General features: G+C 39.8%; 1 protein-coding gene across 4 annotated transcripts in view; it reads right to left on the reverse strand.

Annotated features, from left to right (window-relative positions):
- Positions 1–23,159, reverse strand: part of LOC105467129 (pterin-4 alpha-carbinolamine dehydratase 2) — a 60,687-nt gene that overhangs the window by 2,649 nt on the left and 34,879 nt on the right. For 2 of the 4 annotated variants that reach the window (XM_071098433.1, XM_071098432.1), the window contains exons 3-4: positions 6,734–6,814; positions 4,842–4,954 (exon numbers count right to left, since the gene is read on the reverse strand). In XM_071098433.1, the coding sequence (XP_070954534.1) occupies positions 4,859–4,954; positions 6,734–6,814 (177 nt within the window). In that variant the 3' untranslated portion in view covers positions 4,842–4,858. Of the gene's footprint in view, positions 1–2,595; positions 4,955–5,773; positions 5,986–6,733; positions 6,815–23,159 lie in introns of those variants that run through there. The other 2 variants (XM_011716542.3, XM_071098434.1) reach the window with 2 other exon arrangements.

A 23,159-nucleotide genomic window follows, 5' to 3' on the forward strand; every position in this document is an offset into this window, starting at 1 on the left:
GAGCGACAGAGTGAGACTCCGTCTCAAAAAAAAAAAAAGAAAGTGTACAGACTGCTCCCTACTAACCCTAGTGGTCCAATAGTTTAATATATTAATGGAGGCAGGCTTGTGTCCAAATACAATGTACATGCTGCTGCCTTTTGTCTATAGCAAAAACATAAACAGCCATGCTTAAGCTATTTATCCAAAGGTTTCCTAAATCCTATCAATGTCAGAAAGTAACCATTATTTTCAGAACTTTCATTAACTTCATTGTAGAAAAGGACATCGTCAACCATGTTGGCCCAGTTTGCTATCTGTGGAGGTCATGCAAGAGGTAATAGGTCATGTCTGTTTAACTCCTCTCTACTCCAGTGATCATTTAGAAAGAAAATAGAGGGAAGCCAAAGCTTACCACATCAGAGAAACCACTGTCATCACGCAAAGATTTGGAACAGACGGGAACCTGGGGGCCTCCAACTTTGACAATGTCTCTTTTAAGTTGAAATGTGAGTTACTTGAAGCAAGTTTGGTGTTTCATTCTGTCGGAATTTACCACCATGAGCATTTCCATAGACTTCGGATATGGGATCTTTGATTCTCTATAGTAAAGTCTATGAGTTCCAGCAGATGCAGCGACCCGTAACATAGACCTATGTCAAACCCTCATGTAGGTGATAACTAGCAACATCATTCTCACCACTGTAATTATGAGCCATATCCTGCTTTCTCCACTGTGCTACATGTGACATATGTTAACACAGACATCAAGTTTAGCCTCTGAGACTTCCGCTCAAAACAGAGGAAAAGGGTTCCGTTTAGAGTATAGTAAAACAAGTTAAATGACACCACAGAAAGAAACAAACAAATCCAGAAGGCAGAATATTCTACAGCACAACCGACCCAATTTTTATAATAAATAAATTACATGGGGAAATGGGGAAGGGAGGGGAGCTTGCTCCAGATTGAGAGACTAAAGAGACACAACAACCAGATGCAATGGGTGGGCTTCATATAGATCCTGGATTAGAACCAAATTACTGTCCAAAGACACTCATGACCTTCAGGACAATTTGATTTTGCCTAGGTATTAAGTGTACCAAGGAATCACTTTGTTAGGTATAAAAATGGTACTGTGGGCCGGGCACTGTGGCTCACGCCTGTAATCCCAGCACTTTGGGAGGCCAAAGCGGGCAGATCATGAGGTCAGGAGTTTGAGACCAGCCTGGCCAACATGATGAAACCCCATCTCTACTAAGGATGCAAACAAAAATTAGCCAGGCATGGTGGCACACACCTGTAATCCCAGCTACCTGGGGGGCTGAGGCAGGAGAATTGCTTGAACCTGGGAGGCAGAGGTTGCAATGAGCCAAGATTGTGCCATTGCACTCCAGCCTGGGCAACAGTGTGAGACTCCTCAAAAAAAAAAAAAAAAAGGTACTGTGGTTTATACAAGAAAATGGCCATATTTTCCATATATACTTACTGAAGGATACAGGGGTGAAATGATAAGCTATCTGGAATTTGCTTTTAAATACTTTAGCAAAGAAGGAAATGGGGAAAATGAAGCAATTGGGACAAAATCTTGGTAATTTTTATATCTTTTTTATTTTTATATCTGGGTGATCCGTATATAAGGCTTCAGCGTATTATTCATGTACTTTTGAATATGTTTAAATTTTTTCATGCTTAAAAAATTCCTGTAAATCCAGGTGATGATTCTCAAAAGAAAATTTTTAAAAATGTTGAAAATTGAAGCACTTAACTAAAAATATTTGGTAATAAAATGTATAGAAGTCCAAATCTGCACTATAGGAAACAGCTTATAAAAACACACAGCTTTATCTTTTCCCTTGAAAGAATTCTAAGAAACAGAAGTTCTAGTGCTAAGAGTCTGGATCCCCTGGCAGCCAGAGAGCCTGGGTGGCTCTCTTCCCTCTTCTCTCCCTGCACACCACATGTCCACGGGGCAACTGACCATACCTGCCTTTCCCTGGCCAGCCAAACCAGCCAGGAACTGGCTTCAGAGAGCTCAGCCTCTGTGCCATGTTCTCGTATGTTTCTCAGGTTTGGGACAAGGGTGACACGGAGAGGGGAAGATTTGCTTGCTGTAACAAAGAGTGATTTCTCTGGCCCCTAAAGAGAGGTGGGTTTACAAAAATGATCCGTGTTAAATTCCACTACCATGATGCTTCAAGGGACTAACAAATGCTTCATGGATGGATATATCTGCATCGTAATCTCATTAGTAGTATATTCCTGAATTCAAAGAACACTATTATAATTTTTAAATAATAGATTACTTGATATTGCTTTTCATATCTGTCAGTGATACATGGAGTAAGTAGAGCTCACTACTGAATAATACCCAAGTAGCTTCTAGCTTCAGTGGCTGTAGAACCTCAGTTCAGGAGTCACACATGCAAATGATGGGGGAAAAATGACCCTTAGTTCCTCCTTAACTCAGTAAGTCAAATAATGAGCTGGTGAGTTCGCTGCTCTCACAGTAAATCTTATATTGCCACACATTCCTGGAAGCCACGGACAAGACACTTATCCTCTCCTTCAACTCTCTGTTGAAAGAGAAAAGTAAAGAAAACACACCAAGAGAGCTCATCCAATTTTTGTGACTTGTTTAATCTAATTAATTATTTAAGTAGTAATGGCAGCTAAAATCCAAATTAACTTCAGCTTCATAAGAATTGTTATAGAGGCCAGGTTATAAGGGGCTCAAGCCTATAATCCCAGCACTTTGGGAGGCTGAGACAGGCGGATCTCGAGGTCAGGAGATCGAGACCATCCTGGCTAACATGGTGAAACCCCATCTCTACTAAAAAATACAAAAAACTAGCCAGGCGAGGTGGCGGGCGCCTGTAGTCCCAGCTACTCGGGAGGCTGAGGCAGGAGAATGGCGTAAACCCGGAAGACAGAGCTTGCAGTGAGCTGAGATCCAGCCACTGCACTCCAGCCCGGGCGACAGAGCGAGACTCCATCTCAGAAAAAAAAAAAAAAAAAAAAAATTGTTATAGGCCGAGCGCAGTGGCTCACACCTATAATCCCAGCACTTTGGGAGGTCAAGGCAAGAAGATCATTTGAGCCCAGGCGTTCAAGACTAGCCTGGTCTTGAACATAGTGAGACTCCATCTTGTATAATTATTAAAAATAAATTAAAAATTTTAAATAATTGTTATGACACAGTGGTTCACACCTGTAATCCCAACATTTTGGGAGGCCAAGGCGGGAGGATCACTTGAGCCCAGAAGTTCTAGACCAGCCATGGCAACATAGTAAGACCCTGTCTCCATAAAAAAGTTTTAAAAATAAGCCAGGTGTGGTGGTACATGCCTGTAGCTGCAGCTACTCAGGAGGCTGAGGTGAGAGGATCACTTGAGCTTAAGAGGTCAAGACTACAGTAAGCCATGGCCACACCACTGCACTCCTGCCTGGGCAAAAGAATGAGACCCTGTGTCAAAACAAAAAACAAAAAACAAAAAACTGTTATACTGTCTGGGTGCAGTGGCTCACACCTGTAATCCCTGGACTTTGGGAGGCAGAGGTGGGAGGCTTGCTTGAGCCCAAGAGTTCAAGGCCAGCCTGGGCAACACAGGAGACCCCATCTCTACAAAAAATTTTAAAATTAGTCTGGCGTGGTGGCACTTGCCTATAGTCCCGGCTACTCAGGAGGCTGAGGAGGTTGCATGAGCCCAGGAGATTAGGGCTGCAGTGAACCGTGATCCTGCCACTGCACCCCAGCCTGGGAGGCAGAGCGAGACCCCGTCGCAAACAAAACAAAACAAAAGAAGAATTGTTATTTAAAGTTAAAACTCACTATTTGTCAAGTTCATAATTCTTTTTCCACCTTACAACTATTCTCCAACACAATGCATTTGTAGTCACCAAAATTGCTTGAATTTCTGGGTTGTAAAATGTGTGAATACTCCCTATCCCAACTTCATAAATTTAAGAATGCCACTTCTGGCCAAGCGCAGTGGCTCATGCCTGTAATCCCAGCACTTTGGGAGGCCAAGGCAGGCAGATCACGAGGTCAGTAAATTGAGACCATCCCGGCCAACATAGTGAAACCCCATCTCTACTAAAAATACAAAAATTAGCTAGGCGTGGTGGCACGTGCCTATAGTCCCAGCTACTCGGGAGGCTGTGGTAGGAGAATCGCTTGAACCTCGGAGACGGAGGTTGCAGTGAGCTGAAATCGCACCACTGCACTCCAGCCTGGCGACAAAGCGAGACTCCGTCTCAAAAAAAAAAGCCACTTCTCCTTCTGAATATTATTAATATAAGTAACTAGGTTGGTTTATCTTAGGTATATGATTAGATAGCATGAAAACTACCTCAAGTTCAAGTTTAAATCATTGCATATTTAAGCACTGATTTTACCAAATGTAATATATAAAGGCAAACTAAATTCACACAACATAAATTGTTATTTTTCTTTTTTTTTTTTTTTGCTTCTAGATATGATGCCTTAAGAACAACTCAACAGCCAGGCGTGGTGGCTCACGCCTGTAATCCCAGCACTTTGGGAGGCCGAGGTGGGTGGATCACGAGGTCAGGAGTTCGAGACCAGCCTGACCAACATGGTGAAACCCCGTCTATACTAAAAATACAAAAATTAGCCAGGCGTGGTGGTGCATGCCTGTAATCCCAGCTACTAAAGAGGCTGAGGCAGGAGAATAGCTTGAACCCAGGAGGTGGAGGTTACAGTGAGCTGATATCAGGCCACTGCACTCCAGCCTGGGCAACAGAGCAAGACTCTGTCCGGGAAAAAAAAACAAAAAGAACAACTCTGTTCACATAAATTTCCTTCAACATACATTGCAGCTAAGATGTGTACAAGATTTTACATGTATTTTGGAAGAAATCACACAGAAGCAGCTGCTTTCTCAATAAACTTGGCCAGCTTCACATCTTTTTTGGTCAGTTCACCACAGTCATGTGAGGTGAGAGTTATCTGGACCTAAGAAAAAGAAAAGCAGTTTTTAAAACTCTGAGCAGTAAATCATGGTTATTTTCCTTTGGCAGTTCAGAAATCAGTCTATTATTCAACATTCATATTTCAGAATTAGGGGGATTAAATGATCTAGAAACTACTACATTATGAATAAGCAAAACATTTCCAAAACCCAGTGAACTCCAGGGGCACAGTTTACATCAGGCCTGGCTCAACAGCCACCTTGAAATAAAAAAGTTCTCTCCCATGAAGAAGCAATGCAGCTGCCAGAATCTCAAATCTTATTTCTTTAAATAAAGAGACTGAGGTTCCACTTGAACTCTCATTACTTTAATTACACCAACTATTTTCAGGCCACTGAGAAAAACCAAGCTATCAAATGTAATATCTTAGCAGCAATGTTTGAAAAGCGCATTTTGAGGCTGGGCGCGGTGGCTCATGCCTGTAATCCCAGCACTTTGGGAGGCCAAGACGGGCAGATCACGAGGTCAGCAGATCGAGACCATCCTGACTAACATGGTGAAACCCTGTCTCTACTAAAAAATACAAAAAAGACTAGCCGGGCGAGGTGGCAGGCGCCTGTAGTCCCATCTACTCGGGAGGCTGAGGCAGGAGAACGGCGTGAACCCGGGAGGCGGAGCTTGCAGTAAGCCGACATCACACCACTGCACTCCAGCCTGGGTGACAGAGCGAGACTCCGTCTCAAAAAAAAAAAATAAAATTTAATTTAATAAATAAATAAATAAAAAGCACATTTTGGCTGGGCACAGTGGCTCACACCTGTAATCCCAGCACTTTGGGAGGCCGAGGCAGGCAGATCACCTGGGTTCAGGAGTTTGAGATCAGCCTGGCCAACACGGTGAAACCTCGTATCTACTAAAAACATAAAAATTACCCGGGCATGGTGGTGCATGCCTGTGATACCAGCTACTCGGGAGGCTGAGGCAGGAGAATCACTTGAACCTGGGAGGTGGAGATTGCAGTGAGTTGTGATGGCACCACTGCACTCCAGCCTGGGCAACAGAGCCAGATTCCACCTCAAAAAAAAAAAAAGAAAATAAAAAAGGCACATTTCCAAATTAGGGAAGTGGGAGTAAAGGGCAAAATTACGAGCTAAGAGAAGCAACTAGCAAAGAAAAGTTTCGCCTGGTGCGAAGGTGCTCTGTATTATTCTAATAAGTCACGTGAGTATTGTGAAATTCTCTCTCTTCAAAGATTTTCATAGAGAAGATGTCACAGAAATCTAGATAAGACATTCCAAATGGCATGACCATAAAGGCAAGGACACTTTTGGAGGAACAAGGTTCTTCTCACTGTGCCCCCTCAAAACTTTTTAGTCTGTCCTTTGTCTTAAATAAGGTCAGTTCCTACACAGGATACAAAATTTAACAGTTCTCAAAGCACAGTTCTTGAGCAAATTTATTTCAACGAGATAAACAAGACCATATCTATCTGATTTGCTACCATTTCTTTCAATAATTTACCTTAAGTTTTGACACATATCTGCATGGCTGATACTCCAGTTTAATTCAGGAGCCTCATTTGGCCCAACTTTCTCATATTAGCTTCAGCAGAAAGACAAGCATGAAAATAAAGAGCTTATTCACTGTTCTTAGGAGCAGACCTGAAAATGTGTTACTAATTTGCAATAATACACAGGCATTCTGAGAGAAAGGATAAGACTTTCTTAAGCTCGATGACATTTAGCTGCACAAGATGACAAGGAAGAAAAAGTTTCTTAAACTCTGTAATTAAGGTGATTCCCAAATAAGGCAGTTTAGTTACCTTGTTGTATACATTGAACCATTCTGGGTGATGATTCATCTTCTCTGCTTGTAGGGCAACTCGGGACATAAAGCCAAATGCCTGCATAAGATGAAGTCAAGAGTAATTACTGACATTGTCCTCTACCCTGAGCCTGAGAGACACAACAGAGCAATCCAACCAAATAAAGACATGCAAGGATCCTTGGGGAAGCCTGTGGAAATCAAATATGAAAGGACTGCTCTCTGCAGGCCTCTGGGGTCACAGTGCAGCAGGACTGTGACCTACTGCTGGATGGTGAAAAACTATCAGGCTCAAGTAAACAAACCAGGAAATTGGTCTCACCCAGTGACCCGTCTGGACTATTTAATTGTCCTCAGGACGAGACTCTACAAAATAGCATGAGAATAATTTCCCTTCAACCCAGTGCTCCAGGTCTCACTACCTGGCTCCAAATATTAGGAGCCACTTCTCTTGCAGCTCTGCTCCTTTTGTTTTTAGTGATTGGGCTGCTAACTAATGCAACCCACAAGACTACGGAAAAAGGTCTCCTGAGGGTGTCTTAAGCAAAAGCACCAGCAGAAATGAACAACTTCTTCATCTCACCTCCCAGGCAGGACAGGAACAAATCAAAGACTATTGACACCTAGAGTGAAACAGAAGCCCAGCTTGCCTGCTTGGGTTCTTCCTGCTACTGCCTCACACTGCCATTTCAAGGTGACAGTGCACCCACTGCAGGGCAGAAGGCAAGCCAGGAAATGAGCAGAGGGCTGCACACCAGTAACACGATGAAGTGTGGACTGACGGGGCTCTGTCTTCATACCACAGAGGGAGTGGAAACAATTTTGTTAAGCAGAAGGCAAACTGAACTTGAGAAGAGGGAAAAAACTCATTTTTTTTGTTTGTTTTCAATTTTTATGAAGGTAACTGCAAACAATAGGAGAGTCTGTCCCTGTTGTTCCAGAATGCAAAAATACTTGGTAAGACTCTTAGGGTAATGGCACATGAATTACAAAGTTACAGTGGAATTAACAGGGCAGTACCCATTACACCCACGTAAATAAATATTTAACTTCATTAACCCTATCCAGAAAAACCAATATGATGTTAGCTGAGCTAACTAACTCAACCAATTTTGGCATCACCAAATGACCAAAGCGTGCCTTTCCTAGTTAACAGTGAGAAATACAGAAGATGCCATTTTAAACAATTCTGTATCATTCACTATGGTACCTCTCTCGGAGCCAATTTTATTTGGGATAAAGATTTCCATGTTGACATTTAAGGCCTGAAGGTTTTCCCTATAGGAAAAGGGAGAAAGTCCAAGCAAAATCCATGTAACCCCATATGGAATTATCTGTGGAAAAACAATATTCACTTTCCCAGCCCTTCTCATCTCATAAGCTGATTCTCTAGATTATGTGAAGGGAAGGAACAAAAGCCTGGTTTTTGTTTTTATAGAGACAGGGTCTCACTATGTTGCCCAAGCTGGTGGAATGCAGGGGCTGTTTACAGGCGCAATCATAGCTCACTGCAGCCTCAACCTCCTGAGCTCAAGGGATCACTCAAGGGATCCTCCTGCCTCGGCCTCCCAAGTAGCTGGGACTACAGGTGCATGCCACTGTGCCCAGCCAAGAAAGTCTGTTCTAATTATTCAAACATAGAGTTAACCCACATTAAACTACGTGTAAGGAGAATTTCTACTCTGCCTATAATGCCTTATTCTTGTTTAGCATTAGAAGATGTACAACGCTAATCAATATCACTGATAGACAGCAATGCAATTGTTAAGGGCATGGCCTTTTGAGCCAGGGAGTCCTGGATTCAAATCCTGATTCTACCACTTAATTATCATGCAATTTAACTATGAGTCTCAGTTTTCTTTTTTCTTTTTGAGACAGAGTCTCACTCTGCTGCCCAGGCTGGAGTGCAGTGGGACAATCTCGGCTCACAGCAGCCTTTGCCTCCCAGGTTCAAGCGATTCTCTTGCCTCAGCATCCCGAGTAGCTGGGATTACAGGCACCTGCCACCACGCCCAGCTAGTTTTTGTAGTTTAGTAGAGACAAGGTTTCACTAGCTTGGCCAGGCTGGTCTTGAACTCCTGACATTGTGATCCACCCGCCTCAGCCTCCCAAAGTGCTGGGAATATAGGCGTGAGCCACCATGCCTGGCCCTCTCAGTTTTCTTATCAGTAAAATGGAGATAATAATTTTTAAAAGTCATGTGATTACATTCTAATAAACAATGAGATAAGGTATACAAAGGTACTTAGCACAGCACTTGGTACGGAATAAGAGATCGATAATGGCACATACTGCTGTCACTACTGCTTCTGACCAAACTACACAAGGTAAACCTTACAAAACACAATGAGCAGTGAAAAGCTCTCCATGGGCTTGAGAATCTAAGATTCTAGTTGCTGTCTCCCAGCAGAATGGCTCTTTCCTTTTTCCAGTTGTCATGAACAGAGACTTGCACATGTATAGCAAACAAACAGATAATACACTGTGGGGTAACATCCTGATGCACATTGACTGGGGAAAGCAGCTTAATGGCAAGAAATTATGTGTGCACAGTCACTACCCAAATTCTTACACCCTGTGGTCACAATTTCTTTGAACCACGTCATTCTAAAATGTCTAAAGTGATGCCTACAATTCCTTGCCATTTCCCATTAGCCAAGTGGATCAAGTGGATGATTGGAACACAGTCAGAAGTGGTCCTCAAATCTTTGACCGCTGGCATACCATCAGTACAGTAGCAAAATCTATTCCATCACAGATATAAGGCTTGAAAGGAAACACATCCACAGCCGAAGAGGCATACTGATCAAAGAAAAAGCATCTACCGTATCTACATACAATTAAAAAAATGTTAAGACACATCAAAACACCCTCATATTTGTATTTTCCTCAGCTTTGCATATTTCCCTTCAACCGTCACATAATATTTGCATTTAATAAAATACTACAAAGCCTGATAAACCATTTACACAGGATTTATTCCTAATTATTCCTTGGGGAAAAGAATACTCAGTCTGCTCTGGAAGCAAAAAGACAATTCCATAATCCTTCTTCCATATAACAGAACCAACCAATCCCCAAAATATTTATTTTTAAATCCACAAATTAAAAACATTTATCAAAATATACACTCAAAGAACTACTTCAAGGAATTTAGATGACTGAACAGGAGAGAAAAAAGGCAAAACTCAAACTGAAAGTTTGATTATCTGGAATACAATGAAGAAGATACAATGCCAAAAAGCTGACTTAGCAGATGGTGAAAAGCATCTGCTTCTTTCAAAGATTTCTTTTTACAGTCTTAGCTACTTGCTTATGGGATTCCAGCTGGAATCTAAAGGCTTTGAGCCAACTAAAAGTCAGAAAAGCTAGAAACAGCCAGAAGCAGAATAGACATCACTAACAACCCAGTAAGAGACCCAAGAGGACAGGATCCAGAAAATGGGCAAAATGAAATAGAAATCAACAAGAGTTTAGAAGAACTAGTACAGAATAAATGTATAGGACAAACAAAGGAGATCTAACATAAAGATCGTTGTTGGTCAGGCATGGTGGCTCATACCTGTTGTCCCAGCACTTTGGGAGGCCAAGGTGGGCAGATCACCTGAGGTCAAGAGATCGAGACCATCCTTTAGTAGGCACGGTGAAACCCCATGCCTACTAAAAATACAAAAATTGGCTGGGCGTGGTGGCGCATGCCCGTAGTCCCAGCTACTCGGGAGGCTGAGGCAGGAGAATCGCCTGAACCCAGGAGGCAGAGGTTGCAGTGAGCCAAGATCATGCCACTGCACTCCAGCCTGGTGACAAAGCAAGACTCTGTCTCAAAAAATAAAAAAAGAAGACCATGTTGCTACTTAACTGAAAAAAATATGAAACCCCCCAAAATTAGAGTGTAATTTAAGAAAACTATATGACTCAGAATACTTGGGGATAAGAATTTTTTTAAAAATGTTTTCCAAAAATAAAGGGTTTAAATCTATAAATTGTAAGAATTCAATCATACGTATATACTGTAGCAAAGTTAAACTCGGAAAATTAAAAAATCCTTTTGGCATCTAATCAAAAAGATCAATTCATCTATAAGGATGAAAAGAATCTGGCCGGGTGCAATGGCTCATGCCTATAATCTCAACACTTTGGGAAGCCAAGGCAGGCAGATCACTTGAGGTCAGGAGTTCGAGACCAGTCTGGCCAACATGGCAAAACCCCATCTCTACTAAAAATACAAAAATTAGCTGGATGTGGCAGTGCGCACCTGTACTCCCAGCTACTCGGGAGGCTGAGGCAGGAGAATTGCTTGAACCCAGGAGGCGGAGGTTGCAGTGAGCCAAGATCGCACCACTGCACTCCAGCCTGGGCGACAAAGCAAAACCCTGTCTCAAAAAAAAAAAAAGAATCTGCTGACTTCAAACATTCTCATATCAACATTCAACATTATAAGTCAGAGGAGCAAGACCTACAAAACTTTAGGAAATGAAAGTTGAAAACCAGGAATTTTATACCCAGCTAAGCTGTTGTTCAATAAATACAAAAGACAGACATTTTAGAAATGCAATAACTCAGGGAATAATTCTCACTTATCCTTCTTGAGGAAACTATTAAAGGATGAACTATAAGTAACTATGAGATGAACGGAGAAACTATACCAAAGGTATTAGCAGTAAGCAATATATTCATTCAGTTCTAGGAATACATTTAAAACAACTGTGGGAATTACAGTTACAGAATGGAATGTGTATGTTATGAGCTATTAAAGGAGTTTAAAAGAGAAAGGACAAGATGAGGAAGGTACGTAAAAGTAAACAAAATCTTTGAAAGATGAAAGATCAAGTTAGAGACATAAGTACATTTAAATGTGTAAAACTTAAGTACTAAGACTGGGCACAGTGGTTCATGCCTGTTATCCCAGCACTTTGGGAATCCAAGGTGGAAGAATTGCTTGAGGCTAGAAGCTTAAGACCAGCTTGGGAAACATAGTGAGACTCTATCTCTACAAAAAACTTTTAAAAAATTAGCTGGGCATGGTGGCATGCACTTGTAGTCCTACCTACTCGAGAAGCTTAGGTGCGGGGATCTGTCAAGCCCAGGAATCTGAGGCTGCAGTGAGCTATGATCATACTCCACTGCACACCAACCTAGGTGACAGAGCAAGACTCTGTATCTGATTAATTCATTAAACATAAGCACTAGGACTGAAAAATATAAACTAAAATTAAATAGTGAATGAAAAGTAGGAGAAAATAATATTTCAATATTGCTTTGTGGGGGGGACCACAAATGCTATCTAAAGAAACAGGACTATATTTTCTTTTTTTGTTGTTGTTATTAAGATGGAGTCTCACTCCGTCACCCAGGCTGGAGTGCAGTGGCATAATCTCAGCTCACTGCAACCTCTGCCCCCCAGGTTCAAGCAATTCTCCTGCCTCAGCCTCCCGAGTAGCTAGGATTATAGGCACGTGCCACCACACCTGACTAATTTTTGTTTTTGTATTTTTAGTAGAGACAGGATTTCGCCATGTTGGCCCAGCTGGTTTCAAACTTCTGACCTCAAGTGATCCACCCACCTCGGCCTCCCAAAGTGCTGCGATTACAGGTGTGAGACACAATGCCTAGCCAGAAACAGAAGACTATATTTTCTACGTAAAATTATAGGTATATAATTTTATAGGATCTTGTAGATACTATATATAGGTATAATAGTACATATATATGTACATAATACTATATATAGGTATTATATATGTATACAATATACTATGTTATCCATAAGGTATTATCAAATGATAGTATGTGTATATATAGTTATAATAGTATCCATAAGAATCAAAATAAAAATATAAACATTCCCAGTTAAGAAGTAAAGAAAAACACAATTAAAATGAAACAAAGAAAACACAGTCCATATTATAATTTAAAATAAAGAAGAAAAAAGTATTTTGGTTCTGCCGTGTTTTATAAGACTAAACCCATCTGTCCAATCAATAAATGTAAAGAATGTAAATCCAACCAATCAAAATAAACAGAAAACTTTCACACGGGATCACAAAGTAAAATTCAATCATTAAAAATAAAAGCACATAGCAAATGCAAAAAAAAAAAACTTGTTAATAAATTATATTGAACAGGCTGATTTAGGGCAAAACATTAAAAGTCCTGAAGCGGGTAATTTGCATTTATAAATCTGCATCCACCAATGAAGATTAAATAATTACAAATATCTACACTACAAAGAATAACACGACATTTAATAAGCCCATGTAGGAAATATAGGAATAAATAGAAAGAAACATTTATAGTTGGAGACTTTAATTCACTTTTTTTTTTTTTTAAGAGACAGGGTCTCTCTGTCTCCCAGGTTGGAATGAGTGGCACGAATATAGCTTACTGCAACCTTCAACTCCTGGGCTCAAGGGATACATCCTATCTCAGCCTCCCAAGTAGCTAGAACTACAGGCAAGTGCCATTATGCCTGGCTAATTTTTTAAAATTTTTGTAGAAATGGGGTCTTGTTATGCTGCCCAGCCTGGTCTTGAACTCCTGGCCTCAAGTAATCTTCCCACCTCAGCCTCTAAACCTGTAAGTGGCAGGATTACAGGAATGCGCCACTGCACTTAGCCTAACTTACATCTCTTAACCCAGGACAGATTAAACAAACAAACATAATTTTAAAGGTAGAGCTAATTGCTATACTTTAAACTCTAAAAACTGAGAATAACACTTTTAAAGCGCTCATCAAACATTCACAGAAATTAAACATATATTGGTCCACAAAGAAAATCTCAATCAATTCCAAAAAGTAGAAATAGTACTGACAACATTCTCTGGAATGCTGATAGACAGGAATAGATGCACCCTTCCTTAACATGATAGAATATATTCTCAGTCCAAAGGCAGCATCAGTTTTGTTAGCATCATTCTCTATAGGGAAACAGCAGAATTCCCATTAAAGTCAAGAATAAGACAAAAAAAAAAAAAGTCAACAGCCTTCTCATACAAACAAAAACCAATTAGAAAATATACGGAAGAAAAGATACCATTTAAAATGGCACCAAAAAACAATCTAGGAGTAACTTAACAAGAAATTTATAAATTCTATTTCCAGAAAACTTTAAACTACTACTAAGAAATAGATAAATCTTACTACATTAAATTTTTTTTTTTTTCTGTACTGCAGGAAGAAGACAGGCAAAAATTTTTTTTTCTGTATGGTAATAAAATCCAACAAACAAAATCAAAAGATAAACAACAAATTATATTTGCAGTATATACTTCCTTAGCATACAAAAACCTCCTACGTATTAATAAGGAGACCAACCACCCAGTATTTTTTAAATGAGCAGAGGACATAATAGACAGATAACAGAAAAGAAATTCAAATGGTTCTGAAACATAAAAACTGCTCAATCTCAATCATGATAAGTACAAATTAAAAACTAAGTTAAACCTGGTAGCTTGACAAAGATCAAAATATTTGCTAATATTCTGTTGGTGAAGATATAGAAGAAAAGGTATTCTCATATACTGCTGGTGAATATAAGTTGATATAATCATCATGGAAGGCAATCTGACAGTATCTGTCAAAATGGAAAATGTCCATGCCTTTAGACCAAACAATTCTAGGAATTTGTCCTGCAGACACATCCACAAATTACAAGAAAAGTCATTGCAGCACTGCCTGTAATAATAATAGACTTGAAACAGCAAAATCTCCATCAAAAGGGAATTGATTAGAAAGATTATGGTACATTTACACACTGGAATACTATGCAGTCATTAAGCAGAACAAGGAAACCATTTATCCTCCAACATGGAAGTACCTCTAAGATACATTACTAAATGAAAAAAAAATATGCATAACAATAGTTCATGAAGCATATAAAAAGGAAAGAAATTATATACTTGTGTATGCATTAATATCTCTGGAAGGATATACAAGAATGATGGGAGCAATGGGGAATGATGACGAGAGTGGAGACTGGGAACTGGATGGCTGAGAATCACAAACAGGAAGACTTCCTACATTCTTTGGTACCTTTTGAATTTGCACCATGTGTATACCTAATCTATTTTTTAAAAATTAGTTTGGGAAAAAATGAACAAGCCATGCAAATGAAGTTCCCACTGTGAAAGGAGCTGGGATCCTTTAATGTACATAATCTGGTTCATATTAAAATATTTTGGCTCACGTTAACTTCTTAACATATGCCTACCTGTTTAGGTGGGTTTTTAGTGCCAATTTACAGCATAGTTTGTCTATGAGCCATGTTCTGTTGAGCCACGGCCATTTCAAACAAACATATGGCCAACAAATAACATATAATGGCTGATAATAGTTTCAGTCTTTCCTCTACTGCAAATTACAAACATTTTATGAACAAGTCAATGAATGTATGATGAAGTATGACTCTCTAAGTTACTCTACCATTTTAAGGAATGTAAGCAATACAATCACAGTAAATTGGGCCAATGAAGTTTGTCATTTGGAAATCTCCAAAGCATCAGCAATTAAAGATTTTTCCATGAACCCCAAATCAAGTATTCTTTGGGAACTTTAATTTTTCTTTAAGTTCCTTTCATTTCATTTTATTCCATGAAACTATGAAAGACTATCAGATGCACGTAACCAAGACGAAAATCCTACATCAATCTGTGAAATGTTTAACAGCACCCTGAATTTAAAATATAGCTTCAGTCAAATAACATGTATGATTTATTAAAGTTCTAAGACTTCTAGCACATATTTACAATACAAATCTTTCATTACACAGAGCAATTCTCTTTGATATACATTCTTAAATCAGCTGCCTTTTATATTTTGATTATAGACTATTCCAATTATGCACTAAAAAAGAACATATCTCCCACTAAGAAAATGAGCACCAGCTACTCCAAAGTAATTTCCCCAGTACAATCTCCATTAAGCCTCTAAATACTTCCTTTACTAATTCAATGAATTAGACCTCTATTGTTTATGAATCACCATTATGTTTGTAGGCCTATAACCCTTCTTTTATAAAACACAATTGCTATGGAAGGAAATGATATTTATGTCTGATTAGAAATGAAAACACTATTACATAAATCAGTTTGGGCATTTCTTCACGTCTTGAAACATGATCAGCAATTTACTCTAATTGGTGATCAAGGAAACTATCTTGTGATCAATTAAAGTAATTACCAGATTCCGGCAACACAACCTACCTTAATTTCAGCTAGAGTCTGCACTTCTTCAACTTTAATTAAAAATAATGAAAATTATTAAGCAAAATGCAAGGCAAGATCATTGCCAAGCACGCACATGTCACAGGACAGGACCTTCCCCTGGTGTTGGTGACTTATCAATCAAATAAACACTGTCTAGTGCACCAAGTACAGGCGTTCTTTGCCACAGAACATGATTACATGTCTCACCAAGACTTTCACATGGAAAACACTGTTAACTGTTCTAGTCACCGTAAAGGAAACGTCAGATTTTAATTTGTAGGGAACACAAGAATATTCTCAACTAAATTGTGAGGAACAAATCCAACCAAAGATGTATTTGATCTATGCTTTTTTTCTCTGGACTGTCAGACATATTTTGAGCACACTGGTCAATTGGGTTCAATTCCTAGCTCTGCTATTCACTAGCTATATGACCTCAGAAAAGTTACTTAACTTTTTAAATGAGTTTCAGTTTCCTCATATGTAAAAGGAGCTAATTCATGTAATATACTTTACAGTACGCCTGGCACTCTATTAAGCACTCAGTTAATGCTAGTGATTATTATCATCATCAACAACACTTTGATATTATAGTGTCTGTGGCCTGGAAAGGAAGAATTCCTTTCCAAACCTAGCAGAAGACCAATTTGAAGGCCAAAGAAATTCACCTTTACAAGGCTCAGAAAACCAGAAACATCTTTAACACTGTTTCTCTGAGTGGGTGTCGGCATAGGAAGATTTCCTTGCGGAACTGGCAATCTGTCAGCGAGCATCTCAGCCAAGCAGGTGACTCATGTCTCCTTGAGGATGTGGGGCTAAAGGCCTGCTTGAGGACCATTCCCTGTGCAGTCCCTTGTGTGTCTGGGGGCAGACACAACACCCACCAATCCTAAGCCACTAGTCTACCTGCCATCTACTTGATCCGCCACAGAGCTCAACGTTTCCAATAACTAGGGCCAAGAATATCCAACTATGAAATTAAAACTGGCTTCTCCACGCACTGAAGACAATGTCCACAAGCTACTGAAAAAGCTGCCTGCTCTTCCAGGCCCCAGAAGAAATGAGTCCCCCTTAGCTCATGGTAATAAGTACATTTTTTGAATGTCACTGAACAGGTCACCACCTATGAGATTGCATGCTCACTTCTAAACATTGCTTTCAAAAGCTGTTTTCATACTGTAGCACCTTGGAGCCTTTAAAAAAAAAAAAAGTTTCAAGTCACTGCTCTTGGCAATTGCCATAATAGCCTACACAGCCAATTGGAAAAATATGGCAACTCTTTAGCTAATGACATGGTACCATCTTCAACATTCACTGTTAAATGAAAAAGCAAGGTGCAAAACAACTTTCTTTTGCAGAATTAGGACTTACCAATACATCAGTAAATTTATACTGAATTCCCAGGTTAGGAAAACTCCTTTTAGATAGCAGTATACTAATATAAATCCACTCTTCTCCAGGTGGCAGGGTTTACACCCACAAAAAAACCTCTACACATGATTTTACCAAAGGGTCCTTCATTTCTGTTCCATCTTTAGTGGAAGTTCTCTAACTAGATAGAGTTCACAGAGCTGATGTATACCAAAAAGACATTCTGGTCAAGCTGATCACTAGCTATGAGTATCTTTTCCCTGAAGAGACACTACTTGTTTCCAAATTCCTCTGCACCTAAGTTTAAATTCATTTCCCCATATCTTCATCAGCTACTACTGGGCAGACCAACTGCCCAGTCTGATTAGCTGTTTCTTAAATTTCTCACCATCTTTCAGTTTTGCTGTCTCAGAATTAGCACATTTCACCAGTTTTCTACCCATTCGTTTCTCCTAAAGCAAACCAAAGCACTGGTTTTAAAACCATCCCAAGAGACGCCCCTTACCAGAGTTCCCTAGTGTCAAAATAATTTGTGATGCTTTGCAATGCACGGGGGCTGTTCGTTATTGCCAACCAGCTGCCTCAGAAAAGTCCTGTTGGAGGTTTTCTTCCCTAATCTGCAGATAATCCTTATTTGTTGGCTTTCATAGTCTTATGAGGTGAGAGGTATTGCAAACACTGCCAAAGTTTAGTTAGTTTTGTTTTAGCAATCCTTTTAAAAATTGAATTTAAGCTCCTTGGTACTGTCATCAGTACAAAATTATAAAAAATTATACTTCATATAAAAAAAAAAAAAAGACCATAGGTTTCAACTTTGTGCTTCCAAACCACTAAGATAAACAAAGTACCTGGCCAAATACATTTTTAAAAATTGAGTGGCCGGGTGCGGTGGCTCACGCCTGTAATCCCAGCACTTTGGGAGGCCCAGGCGGGCAGATCACGAGGTCAGGAGATCGAGACCATCCTGGCTAGCACGGTGAAACCCCGTCTCTACTAAAAATACAAAAAAATTAGCCGGGCGTGGTGGCGGGCGCCTGTAGTCCCAGCTACTCGGGAGGCTGAGGCAGGAGAATGGCATGAACCTAGGAGGCAGAGCTTGCAGTGAGCCGAAATTGCACCACTGCACTCCAGAATGGGTGGCAGAGTGAGACTCCGTCTCAAAAAAAAACAAAAACAAAAACAAAAAAAAATTGAGGCGGGGGGTGGGGGCGCTGCGGCTCACGCCTGTAATCCCAGCACTTTGGGAAGCCGAGGCGGGTCGATCACGAGGTCAGGAGATCAAGACAATCCTGGCTAACACGATGAAACCCTGTCTATACTAAATAATACAAAAAATTAGCCAGGCATGGTGGTGGGCACCTGTAGTCGCAGCTACTCGAGAGGCTGAGGCAGGAGAATGGCGTGAACCCAGGAGGCGGAGCTTGCAGTGAGCCGAGATCGCACCACTGCACTCCAGCCTGGGGGACAGAGTGAGACTCCATCTCCAAAAAAAAAAAAAAAAAAAATAGAGGCCGGGCACGGTTGCTGTAATTCCAGCACTTTGGGAGGCCAAGGCGGGCAGATTACCTGAGGTCAGGGGTTTGAGACCAGCCTGACCAACATGGAGTAAACCCCGTCTCTACTAAAAATACAAAATTAGCCAGGTGTGGTGGCACATGCCTGTAATCCCAGCTACTCAGGAGGCTGAGGCAGGATAATCGCTTGAACCCAGGAGGTGGAGGTTGCAGTGAGCCAGTATCACACTATTACACTGCAGCCTGGGCAACAAGAGCAAAACTCCATCTCAAAAAAAAAAAAAAAATACACACACACACACACACACACACACGCCCAAAAAATATATATATGCTATTTTTTTGAATAGCATGCAAAATGACAGTCTACTCCCTAACTTTTCTTCTTTATAATCAACTGGCTCCTTTGAGAAGACATAACTATTACTAACACTACATAATTCCAGATTACATATGACATGAAACTATCTTGCCCTATTACTGCAATAAAAATAATCTCTATGGATCTACTTTTAAAGAGAGAGAGAAGGCAAAAGAGCTTCTGCTCAAATTGGGATGTGTTAAGCTGAAAGTCAAGATCCTACAATAATAACCAAAAGGGTGGAGGAAGAGAACAAGCGCTCTGGGCAGGAAGAATGCCCACTCCCCCATCATCTGTGGGGCAGCCACAGCTACATAAAAAATATTTTAAGGAAACAAAGCAACACCTAAGTTTGGCTTAGTGGTACAGTAAATACATTTTGTATAAGCAGCACACATTTTGTAAAATAGAGTATCATCTCATTTCACATCACAAAATATCTAATGGTCTAAAGCAGTTGCACATCAATGAAATCATGTTTATACTTTCTTTTGCTTATTTTTAAACTGGGAATCCATTCCCCTTTTAAAAGTTTTTAAAGCACAGTTTCTGCAACATTTGCTAATATTTTCTGCAAGAAAAGTACATCATCCAAATACTAGCGCCTGACTGGACATCCTGATAACTCCACAGAGGAACTCCAGTGATAGACGGCATCAATGTATCCATGGAAGAAAAAAGCCTGCCAGAGCCATGTTTCAGAAAACTGTGTCAAGCAAGAAACCCAGCAAAGAAACCATTTCATAAGTTGTCTGTATTTGTTTCAAAATCCACACACAGGTTGCAAACTTGGAATAGTCCCTGAACCTGTGAGAATCTTCAGAAATCGAGCTGAAGGAAACCACAAATACATTCAGGATTTATCCTCAACCTGTTATTTTTCTCTCCTTAAGCCTACCCTTATAGGTTGGATAGGCTTAAGGAGAGAAACATTCCTACTCTTATAGATGGAAAGTAGGGATCTTTTGCTTTTGTGTTTTAAACAATCTAAGTATATTTATTTATTTAATAATAATTTTAATTATTTGTTGAAGAAAAATACCAGGGCTTATAGCCACATAGAAAGTAAAGTAAGCTTAGCACTTACCCTATTTTTGGTATCAAAGTATGGTGGGTAGTATCCTCTTATCCTGAAAAATGCTAATCCTAGCTATGTCTCATTCTATGGCCTTGAGCAAATCCTAAACTTCTCTTGCCTCTACTAGTCTGTAAATCTGAGGCTCCACTACTTCTTAACATCATTATTGGGTGTGAGGTCTCACAAAAGTGCACAGAGTGCTTTGCACAGAAAATGTGCTTCTTTGGGACACTGAAGCGGTTCCAATTTTCTTGAATCATACATAAAGTAATTTTATGCCACTTTTTTAAAATCTAGAAAATCTGTTCTGTGTAGCCAAACTTAGCTGTATCTTGAATACAAATGAAACATTTTAAGTCTCTGTGTCAAAAATTCACAAATTATGCTAGTAACTCAGAAAATAGCAATGAAGAGAAAATATTTAAAATAATAAATTCTTAAGTCAAAATTTTCAGCATTTCTATATAAATTATCTTAACTTCAGCTGTTGATCTAGGAAGTTTCTGGAGGGGATGGCTTTTTTTATCTATGTAATTCACAATATCCTGAAAGAAAAATGGTTTGTTTTCATGAATGTATATAAACAAGACCGTTTGATTTCTCCTTTTTAGAGCAGGCTCCCATTCTGTTCCACCGCAGAGCAATCACCTTCTCTGTGCAGGTAGGGCTGATGGGCAGGCAGCACACAGCAAAGCTCCATCTTTGCAAAGACTGCTCAACTCATTTGCAATCCCATCAGAGGAAAGTCATGCAACTGGCTCTAAACCATCAGGGCAAAAAAAGTACACTGCTGGAGCAGGAGTGTGCTGCCATTTGATGCAACTGCTACAGGGAAATTCTTCCCTTTTGTTTTTAAAAGTTTATTATTTCATACCTTATGCAAATCATACTTTATATATTAAGCAATAATATCTGAGACATACTCAAGTCAAATTAAAGGCTTCAATAGCCTTGCCAAAAGCACAGTGATTTTCCTATAAAAAATTATTCCAATTTGTTGATCTTACATAGGATGAAACATACTGTAACAATCTTCATAATTTATGTCCTGTTGGGACACAATGATTTAAAGTAACATAATACAGAGCTGCATCACAGCTAATCTAAACCACCTGACCAGATAAACACCAGCTTCCCTTCTCTCTTCAGCAAGGGCATTTCTGTTTATTGTCATATCATTTCCTCATTCTAGGAACATGCAGAATAAATGCAGCCAACCTACATTTCAGTGGGAGGCTGAGCCGGTCTTTCCCATGTCAGGAGGTTTGTGAGCACACAGGTACCAGTACAATGTCAAGGGTTTATAAGATAGAAAACAATCCAAGAATTCCACCCTCAAAATCATTTATGGCGAAGCAAATATGGATTCATCCAGTACAATCTGGACCAGGTGTGGTGTTATAAACCACAGTCTTTTGGTTGTTGTTTTTGGGTTGTTTTTTTTTAATGTCACTGAAGACGTAATTCTCTAAAACAAATTATAGGGCTTACTCTGAGCCAAAGTTTTATAACTGCTTCAATCATGCCTCATGCCATGCTCACAGGCACTCATGATCTGATTAACCAAACTGAAATGCCTATATTAACCAATGTCTCTTAGGGGTGAGGAATTTTGGTAGAAGAAAAAGACAAACAGCACAATATGGCACTGACCATGTTCATTTCTGATGTACAACTGCATAGGCAGATTTCAAATTGCAAGGTTTCTCCAAGGTCCAAATACCTTCGCCCTCCTCACATATGCAAAACCTTACTAGGCACAGGGAGGTTTTCAGGGGAACTTAAGGGAAGGGTTTAAAGTTTCAATCGTGAAAGAAAAAGTGCAGGAACACATGTGCATTCGGCAGATAACAATTCACTGAAAATATTTTAAATCAAAACAAAACGCCTGTCTGACCAAATTTTTATAAACTTGGTTGGGGAAGAGGAAAACAATTTTTTAAGGGTGATTTCAAATATTGCTTTCTGCTGTTGCTGAGAATTTTCAAAGCTTTTCATGCTCCATTGGAAACAGCTCTGCTTCACAAACTGTTCTAGTAGGTCCTGCCAAAGAAATGGTCTGATACACTTTGTTACAAGTTTATCAATTTGCTTACCCAGGCAAATATATATAATTATCTTTGCCCATAAAGATCAGTGTAAAATAGGATCCCTCCACTGAAAGCAATGAGATTACTAAAACATAAGTGGATGAGACCGTACTAGCAGACCAGGCGTTTGCTCCCCAACCCCAGTTCCACTGCAGTCCACACCGCATTCCTACCGGTCCTGGAAGGCGTAGAACCTAAGACAACTTGACGAACACCATTTTTCAGTCTCTTGTGGGTCTCTGTACAGGAATGGAGACAGCAAGTAGTGACATTTCTGTCACAACCTGGAGCCTTTTGATTTACTAAATTAAAGGGAAAGTAAAATTTTGAGGTATCCTTTTCAGGCAATAGACATTCAGTAACTTAGGTCTGAACCTGACACCATGAGCATTTGTAAAAGTTTAAGGTAATAGATTACAAATCTGTAGTACTAGTGGCATTCTGAGTTAGTGCTATCAATGGTGACTTTTCCTTAAATGTAATTCTTTTTTGTCCTAAAGCACTCGTAACCTAGACTGAGGCCCCACTTGCTAATTCATATTTCCATGATCTTTGCACCTTATGTATACCGCCCCCAGTTTTCAAAACCACTTCAAAATCAGATCACACTGCTCCGAAGTCACAAGGGCTTCGGTCGCCATGGGTTACTATGGCCTCATGAATGGAAGGGGTTTTCTGATGACAAAGAGCCTGTCCCTGGGCTGTAATGTGAATGTCATCAAGTCCAGACCTTCTCACAATCCTGGTTTTTCATTTTTATTAATCCATGTACCAGAAGTTATCCCAGCAATTCCATTTCTAGATTT

This window comes from Macaca nemestrina, chromosome 6 (assembly GCF_043159975.1).
Source record: "Macaca nemestrina isolate mMacNem1 chromosome 6, mMacNem.hap1, whole genome shotgun sequence".
Taxonomy (NCBI): Eukaryota; Metazoa; Chordata; class Mammalia; order Primates; family Cercopithecidae; genus Macaca; species Macaca nemestrina.